The 10,029-nt window shown below is 37.7% G+C and overlaps 1 protein-coding gene across 1 annotated transcript in view; it reads right to left on the reverse strand.

Moving 5' to 3' along the window:
* The window catches only part of UBR3 (ubiquitin protein ligase E3 component n-recognin 3), a 347,537-nt gene that overhangs the window by 69,820 nt on the left and 267,688 nt on the right, over positions 1-10,029 (reverse strand). The window contains exons 29-30 of the mRNA XM_007953244.2: positions 3,361-3,561; positions 1,802-1,938 (exon numbers count right to left, since the gene is read on the reverse strand). Of these exons, the coding sequence (XP_007951435.2) occupies positions 1,802-1,938; positions 3,361-3,561 (338 nt within the window). The remainder of the gene's footprint in view (positions 1-1,801; positions 1,939-3,360; positions 3,562-10,029) is intronic.

The raw sequence follows: 10,029 nt of genomic DNA on the forward strand, positions 1-10,029 counted from the left end.
AAGCTTTATTCTAGATGTAATTTACATAATGAAACCAAGAAACAGAGATCTAAAAATTTACTGAACTAAATTTAAATCATTTGATTTATCACAATGTAGTAAAATTTCATATACCTATCATTCCTATTCAATCAGGATTTTCTTATAAGGCCAATCCTGTTAAGAATGAGAAATCGTAAATACGTGAGCTGATGACATAAATGTATACATACTAAAAAGCGTAATTGAGTTGGTTTATATTCACCCCAATCTCCTGTAACCTTATAACTACAACAGTGTACAGAAGTTTGCAAAAATCTGAAACTATGGCAAGATTAAATGATATTCTATTTAGTTTTCACATATAGTTTACTAAAAGTAAGCAATAACTGGTAGCTTTCCAGAAACAAAGTATTAAATTAACTGTTATATCTTCCCCAAAGTATTCTGGATGAATAACATCAATAATCTAGGAATATGCAAAAATTAGAAAGTTACTTCCCAATCCATTTATTCTTTTTACATCCACCCCAATCCAGCATTTGCATTTTCAGGCCAAAGACTAACATTTCCTTATCATGAGCTATGCTTTTAATTTTCCTAGGTTCCAAAGACCACATATGGTTCATTTACTCTCTGCTCCAGCTCTGGTAGCGTAGTGCCTAAGGCACTTGATTGCTAACGAGAAGGCGGTTCAAACCCAACAGCCACTCCTCAAAAGGAAGGTTGGGCATTCTACTTCCGTAGTGATACTGCCTCAGAAACCCAAGGAGAGGTCACTATGAGTTGGGTCCGACTCAACGGCACATAACAACAACAACAGGAGTAGGGCAGAGAGAATGGCTATAATAAACTGCATGGACATAAGACCTATAAAAGCTCAACAAAGCAGAGGGAAAAAGAGGATAGTAATTGTTAACACTAAAACTCGACTCAAGAAACCTGAGTTTTAGTCCTACTCTCCCACCAATTTGCCACATGATATCAGTCACATTATCTCTCCAAATTTTACCTATTGCACTACTACTTGGACAATATAAAGTACACTTCCAGAAATAACCAATATCAGTTTTGGCAGAATGTGTTTATAAGGACATAATTGTGTCTTCTTCTCCCTAATCTACTTCTTGTATGGTCTTCCATTTTCACTCAATTATGGTCTCAAAACTTCCTACTTGAAACTATTCCTTAGGTATTGAACACTACTCAGTATCTATCAGGCTAATCCTTCCTAACTAAAAGATGAGAATCATTTACTTATGACTGTTTTCCTGAACCTCCTGCTAGCTACAAACAGTCTTAGAATATGGCTGACATCTGTTTCCTCTATTTTCATCTGATTTTCTAAACCTTTTGTAGTCTAGGATATTACTTTGATCTTTCACTAGGTTAAAATAAACAAACAAAAACTAAGTACTTCTACTTCTTACTGTCCTCATTTTTCCATAAATAAAACTTTTTCACATACTACAATGTTTTAGTTCTCAGTTTTACCATTTTTTGACAAGACTTAAATGATAGATAATACACAGATGCCTTGAAGGAAATATCTATTATAAAATGTTAATAATATACTCATCCCCACATGTCCTATAATGCTTAATAACATTCATAAAATTATCTTACAGGAAAAGAAGGAAAACCTACACATCTGTAGTCCTACTAGTGGTCCTAAAACTACCCATAAAGTTTAACTATCATCAAAAATACTCATTCTTCCCTTAAATATATATAAATGCTGATGAATAAAATACAGATTAAACATTAAATTTAATAATAATAATAATAGGTAAACACAAAGATATATACTATATATACCTACCTAGCAACAGAGTACATAAAGAGAAAGTCATTATCCGGTGAGCCCGGGGTCTTGCTATAGTCTCTATATTTCTTCTGAGTGGTATTTTTGATATCTTTCATTACAGATTCCATTTCTTTATTTAAGTTGGTTTCTGACTATAAAAAATGCAAATATATAAATAAAGTTTATTTATATTTATTTTCTCTAATAATAGTCTGATATTTGAATGTTCATCATATGAACACACCAAGAAATTAAAGTTCAAGAGTCAAAACAGATGTAGCATAGCTATCTATTATACACAGATTTATTGCACAAAGATGAAACTAATTCAAAAATACTTTCTTTTATTTTAATGATCTTTTATCCTAATTTTATATTGTGGTTGATAATATTATAATCCAACCATACAAACTAAGCCAGAGAGCAGGTATCATTAAAATAACATTTTCTAACAAGCTTTCCAAGTTTATACATATTAAAAAAAATCAATTTTCATTTAAGTTTCTCTTAAAGAAAATATCAATGTCTCTTACTTTAAAAATATCTTAAATAAGTAAAATTTGAATTTACAAAAGGAAAAAGAAAATCACAAAGTCTAAAATTAGTCCTCACTTGCAAAAGGGAATTGCCAGGAGATGATTCTTTCTAAGGAGATTTAAATTATGATTTTCTGTTTCAAAAGTCAAATACTACAGAAACCTGGCACAGCTGTAACTTCTCTCAGGGACCATATCCTAAATCTATAATGAAGATTAAATATTTTAAAAATTTAAATAAAATAAATAACTCCTGGGAATGGGATTAAAGATGGGCTCACTCATGCCAAATGCCACAGTAGACTGACTTATGTATGGTAATAGTACAATCAATTAAACAACATACTAAAACCAAACTCTTTACCATCGAGTCAATTACAACTGATAGCAACCTTGACTGGGTACTAAGGCAGTAAATCCACAGAAGTAGATTGCCTCATCTTCCTTCCATGGAGCGGCTGGTGGATTTGAGCCACCAACCTTCTGGTTAGTAGTCAAAGGCCTTATCCACTACACTACCAGAGCTCCTTCTAAAATATGTTATGGCTCTCTAATACACACACACACACACACACACACACACACATGCTCATACCTACAGAGACACACATAAACACACACCTGTGTGTGAGTATATAATCTTAATTCTAATATTCCTAATGGGCATATTTTAAATGATGAGACTGTATTTTATAGCAAAAAAATAATGTACCAAGATTGTGCCTTGTTTGTTTGGCTTTGTTTTTAAGTATTTCAACGCTTGAGAAGAATCTAACCATACCAAGGTTTGTAAATTTTCATGATCTGGAAGAGTACATTAAAGCTGTAACAACTGGGATAAAGTATAGCCTTTGGTATTAATTTGTTCCATTACTTTTTATTTTGTTTTTTGATAACCACAACAGAAAAGAAAAACTTTTAAAAGCCATTTCTACTACATCAATAAAGGCAGAGAGTCATTTAGAAACTGAATGAAAATGAATGCTAAATAACAGAGCTAAGTTAACCAGGATATATCTGCCTTACACTGATGCTTACTGTGAAAGCACCTGGCCGTCCCTGCAGCTCCTCCACTTCCTTTATGAGATCTTGCATGCTTTTGTTACTAGGACGTTTCCAAAGGTTACTTTCCACATTGCTTCCAGGATAACAAGGAAGAACACTGTTAGCAAACTGCCTACAGAGAGGGCACGTGAATTCTCCTTTGTCCACTGAGAAGCCCTGAAGAACCTGGTCATTCTAAAAGATGAAATAAACATACAGATGTATGACATACACATTTACAGAAACCAAAATTATGCTGTCACATTTCACAGTAAATTTATGAACAATTAAGAAAACAAGACATCTCTAAAATGTGTTGTAAAAATAAAATCTCTCATTTAACTGTTGAGGAGGCTTACCAAATTACTGCTTACATCATAGCAATTATGCAACGTTTGCCCTCACCAATGAACTGCTCAAGTATTTCACTCTTCCTCAGTTTGAAACATTCAAATAATGATACAACCAATCTGAAATGTGGATTTAAGATAAAGAATATTTCAACAAGTAGGCCACATTAAAGCAGGTCACCTTCCCATAGTCTTGGAGGACATAATGATCAATGGGCACAATATAGCACATAAAAATCTTCTTCTATATCCTACTTTGGTGAGTAGAGACTGGGGTCTTAAAAGCTTTCAAGCGGTCATCTAAGATGCAACTATTGGTCTCCTCTCACCTGGAGTAAAGAAGAGTGAAGAAAATCAAAGTCATTTGGAAACAATTACTCCAAAGATATGGTGGACCATGAGGACCTAAGCTTTCACAACCCAGAGACCAGAAGAACTAGATGGTGCCCAGCTACCAATGCCAACCACTCGTAAAGGGGTCAAAATTAGAGATCCTGGATAAAGTGGGAGGAAAAATGTGGAACAAAATTCAGAAACACAAAACTGACCAGAATAACTGGTCAGATAAAGATTGGTGGAACCCCTGAGACTATGGCCCCAGCTTATCCTTCAAGCCTAGAAATGGCCTCACTTCCATGGATTGGCTCTCAACTCAACAACAGAAAGACCTATATACAGAACACCTACCCCAAGGAGATGCACCCCTTAGATAATCAACCCTGAGACTTCAGAGGGGTAGCATTCATATAGAGGGAAAGCTGGATAGACAGGAATGTATAGATAAAGGCATAGGGAGGGGTAGTCACAGGGAGAAGAGGGGAGGAGAGTTTTTTTACTGCTGGTGATTGTAATCAGGGCTGTGAAATCAAACATGCATGAACTGTTGAATGTAAAACAAATCTGCTTTGTAAATTTGCACCCAAAGCACAATAACATACATACATACATACATACATAAAGCAGGTCACCTTCCTCTTAGTCCACATTCCTGTTGTCACAAACTATAAGTGACTACTGGGAAGACTGTCCCAGTGTCCATGTTATTTGATGTAGGCTAGTTAGCTTTTGAGAGTAAATTAAGCCTAAAAAATTGTGATGCATCTTGCAAGGTATTTTAGTGTTTGGACTTTATCCAGTGTCCTCGGTAGGTTTGTTTAGATTTAATGGATGGCGGAAAGATTTAGCCAGAGTATTCAGAATATTAGAGTACTCAGAGCTTAAGTATAAGAAGAGGAATTAATTTAGCTCCCTTTCCTTCTGATATTTCTGGTAAAAAGAGGAGAAAAAGTAGAATTTTAAAAATACATATACAATGCACATATGTCTAGGAAGAAACTCTTGTTCAGGAGGGGTTATAATACATGCTTCCTACTCAGAGAACTTAAGGAAAGAATTCAGCCTGCACTCCTTATTCCAGTCTTTTACTTGACACCATCCTACATCTATTTTGCTCTTTTAGGCCACTGTTACTGTGTATTTCTAACCACTCTGCTACTCTTTTCCCAGAAGTCTCTCTCTTATTCTGTCATTAAATTAATTTCTCATCTCAAAATGTTTTTATGCATTAATGCATATGTAGGAATGCTATAATATGATCATTATTACCAAAAAGACAAAAATGACCATCTTATGGTCACAAAGGTCATTTTTGCTAATGCCAAGATAAACTTACATTTCCTAACTCTTGATTTGGTGGTTCATTCCACTACATCTTTCACCTCACCTCAAGTACTTTAGCTAAAAGAATTGAATTCTACTTTTTCACTTTTCGACATATTTCCCAATCCTTAAAAATTTAACAACCCCAACTAACCCCACCAACATTGAGTTGATTCTGATTCATAAGAGACCCTATATGACAGAGTAGAACTGCCTCATAGAGTTTCCAAGGCTACAAATATTGGCAGAAACAGACTGCCTCAACTTCCTCCCACAGAGAAGCTGGTGGGTTTGAACAACTGACCTTTTTTTGTTTGTTAAGCAGCTGAATGCTTTAACCACTGCACCACCAGAGCTCCTTGATGTAACACCATGTCCTTCTAAATCCAATTCTACAAACTCTTACTAAGCTTCCACTATGTATCAGATACTGTGCAGGTGCTGGCATAGAGTTATGACACATCTTTTCTTCTTAAGGTACTCACAATTGAAAAGCAAATAGAAACAAATAAATTATAATATAGTGCATAAATGCAACAGAGAAGGCTTCCCAGAGAAGAAAACTTGTGAGCTAAGCTTTCAAGATACACAACAGTTTACTTACAAAAGGTTGGGGCTGGGGTCCTGGTCATTTAAAAAAAAAAAAAAAATTCTATGATAAACAAACTTCCCTATTGCTGCTTATGCACAGGGAGACAGCTCAGGGGGCAGGAGCACATGGAGGGATGGATACAGGGAAGAGGTAATTATCAGGAGGAAGTGGGAGGGGAGCTGTTGCATTGTGGTAAATTGTGGTCAATGTCATGAGACAAAGTGTATGTGAACTGCTATATGGAAACTGAATTTGCTCTGTTAATTTTCACGCAAATCACAATAAAAAAAAAAAAAAAAAAAAAAAACTTCCCTATAGCATTAATTGCAAAGAATAGGAGGCCCTGTTTTTTGCCTTCATTGAAATCAGGTCCTTTCCTGACACCTTAGCAAAAGCCCTCTCAACTAGGCACCACCACGCTCACATTCCTCATACCTCAGCATCTTCCTCAGCTTCCAGTGCTGCCTAAACATCATTACTCCTGCTTTCTCATCTTTGCGGCACATGTCACTTAACGATGCTAGCATTTTTCCTTCCTGTCAGTGTCACTCATTGCCCTCAATCACAGAATTTGGCACCTAGATCAGAGTTTACAAAACTTCTTAAAAACATCTATTTCTGTAAAATAACATCTGTCTGTAAGAATACACACATCCTGCTGGGAGAACAGGAACCCACAATTAGACAAGGAATGGGACACATGTCCCATGCCCACAACGTTCATTCACATGAGGTTGCTGGGCTCAGCCTCCAAGGCTGCAACCATTTCATCATCCAAGCTGCTGCCCTCCTTGTCCTTATTCCTGGACTCCTTACTGGAGTTGCTGGCCATCCTTTCATTCAATTTCCTCATCACTTCAAGTCCTGTCATCATCCTGTGCAACTTCAGTGTCTATGTGGATGATCAATCTAATATCTTAGCTCCTCAGCTCCTTAACCTCATCAGCTCTTATGGCTTTGATCTCCATTCTTCTCCAGTACCTCTACCATGACCAGACCCTTATCCTGTAATCACCCAAAATTGTTCTTTCATAATTTAAAATATTAAATTCAAACATCTTACATTCTAACTGCCAACTCCTGTGGCTTTTAGTCCCTCATTTTTCTCTTACTTTATCAAGCTTTTCCTATCTTCAAAAACTCCCCATCAATACTCCTTGCTCTCTTTCCATATGTCATAAAACCTTCACATAATCCTACACTCAAACTGAGTGTTGTTAGAGAAAAATCAAATAACTTTTTACTACAAATCAGCTGAGCCCTGGAAACTTCCTGGCAATCCTTCTCCAAGAACCTAGGAAATGCTCTCTTACCCACTCCCAAAGTGGTTTTTCCAAACCATCTGCATACTTGCCAAGTCCCTCCACCAATCCTATCTCTTGCACCCTTTATTCTATGAACATAAGACTATACCTCCTATCTCAAAGGGAATACAGTCATGGCAGCTCCTTCAGCTTCCTGTATCCTACTCCTACTCCAATATCTAAATAATAAATTCTATCACTTCTTTTTCTCATTCACTATCTATCTTCTACACCCTTTGTTAATCCCTACTAAGTCATCTCCCAACCACAATGCTGCCAACATGTTCTGCCTCACACTTGTTGATCATAATGTCACGTTGATTTATGTCCCCCATGCAATTTCTCACCAAATGCAGAAGATTCTCCTCTTAAATATATCTCAAATCCATAACTTCGCCTCCATCTCCACTGCTATGACCTTAAACCACCACTGTCTTACCTCATAAATGATATAATTGCATTCTTTCTTGTTGTTGTTGTTGTTGTTAGCTGCTGTCAAGTCAGCTGCGACTCATAGCAATCCTATGTACAACAGAACAAAACACTCCTGGTCCTGCACCAGCCTCACAATCCTTGCTATACATAAGCCCATTGTTACAGTCACTGTGCCAACCCATCTCATCGAGGGTCATCCCCTTTTTCACTGACTCTCCACTTTACCAAGTATAATATCCTTCTCCAGGGAATGGTCTCTTCTGACATGACCAAAGTAGGTTAGACGAAGTCCAGCCATTCTCACTTCCAAGGAGCATTCTGGCTGCACTTCCTCCAGGACAGATTTGTTAGTTCTCCTGGCAGTCCATGGTACTTTCAGTATTCTTTGCCAAAACCACAATTCAAAACCGTCAATTCTCCTTCCACCTTCCTTGTTCACTGTTCAGGTTACACGTGCATTTGAAGTGAATAAAAATACTATGACTTGGGTTACGAACACTTTAGTCTTCAAAGAGACTTCTTTGTTCTTTAGCACTTTAAAGAGGTCTTTTGAAGCAGATTTCCCCAGTGCAATATGTCATCTGATGACTTGACTGTTGCTTCCACTGGTGTTGATTGTGGAACCAAGTAATATGAATTCTCCAAAAACTTCAACTTTTTCTCCATTTATCATGATGCTGCTTATTCATCCAGTTGCGAGGATTTTTGTTTTCTTTATGTTGAGGTATAACCCATACTGCAGACTGCAGTCTTGTGTGTGTGTGTGTGTGTGTGTGTGTGTGATTTGGGTGAAAGTTTACAGAGCAAATTCACTTTCCATAAAGCAGTTCATATGTACTTTGTCTCATGACATTGACTACAATTTACCCCAATGCAACAGCTCCCCTCCCACTTCCAATAGTTACCTCTTCCCTGTGTCCATCCTTCCATGCACTCCTGCCCCCTGAGCTATCTTCCTGTGCATAAACAGCCCTTATTTCCCCCATGATTGTTCTCTCCAAGGAATGTATCTACCTCAGGTAAATGTTCAACTCATATGCCTGTCCTTTGCGTGACTAGAAGCCACAGGGGTGGGTTCAATTCCAGACCTATGGGGCAGCTAGAGGCCATACTCTCAGTGGTTCCACCAGGCTCTATCAGACCACCAAACCTGGTCCCCTATTTTTTTTTCCAACTGATTTTGAGTTTTATTCCACATTGTTCTCCCTCTCTATCCAGGATCTCCTACAAAGATCCCCTTCCGAGTGGTTGACAGTGGTAGCTGGGCACCACCTAGCTCTTCTGGTCTCATAGTCGTAAAGGCTGCAAATCATATGGTATACCAGTTGCTAGGACTCATTGTTTCCATGAATCTTTGGTTTTCTTCATTCTTCTTTGCTCTGGATGAGGAGAGACCCATCGTTGCATTTAGATGGCTGCTTTTAAGCTTTTAAGATCCCAGTCACTGCTCACCCAAGTAGGAGGTGAAACAATGCTTTGTGTAGTATGTTATGCCAGTTGAGCTCGATGTCCCCTGCGACTATGGTCCCAAGCCCACAGGTACAACTACTCACTCCCTATGGGTAGCTGGCTGTGACCAAGAAGTGACTACAATCTTGTCCCTTATCAGCTGTACCACACACCTGGGAATTCTTACAGAACATAACAATACAGTTGTAGAACCACTGTCTGCCAACCCTATACATGGTCTTGGGTATACTCTCCACTTCATAGACATACCTAACTGTTTAGTCTCTCCACCCATCTATCCACCTGTATACCTGTGTTTGCCTTCAATTACAAAGCAGTACTGTGCAAAAGAGTTCATCTTTGTTGTTTGTACCTCTCATGTACCTCTCTCTGTCTTCCTCTTCCTTAATCCCACCATGTTGATCACTCACATTTGGTACATTGCCCTTCTCTTCACCCAAATTAATACTTACCTCTACCTATCTAACAGTGTTCCCTACCTTCCCTTCCCACTCCTGGTAATGAACAAAGAAAATTTCCTTCCATAGATAAACCATTCCCTGACTTTTACAATAACGCACTAATACAATATTTATAATGTCCTCCAAGTTCATCCACGTTATGCAGTGGTTTGCAGATTCTACATTATTCATTAGGGTTGCATAGTATTCCATTGTGTTTATGTACCACAGTTTGGTTATCCATTCCTCAGCTGATGGACATCTAGGTTGTTTCCATCTTTTGGCTATTGGAAATAGTGCTGGGATGAACATGAGTGTGCATATGTCTGTTTGTGTCATGGCTCTCACTTCTTTAGGATATATACCTAGTAATGGAATGGCTGGGTCAAATGGTATTTCTAATTCCAATTCCT

This window comes from Orycteropus afer, unplaced genomic scaffold (genome assembly GCF_000298275.1).
Source record: "Orycteropus afer afer isolate SDZICR_OR568_19922 unplaced genomic scaffold, OryAfe1.0 scaffold00001, whole genome shotgun sequence".
Lineage (NCBI taxonomy): Eukaryota > Metazoa > Chordata > Mammalia > Tubulidentata > Orycteropodidae > Orycteropus > Orycteropus afer.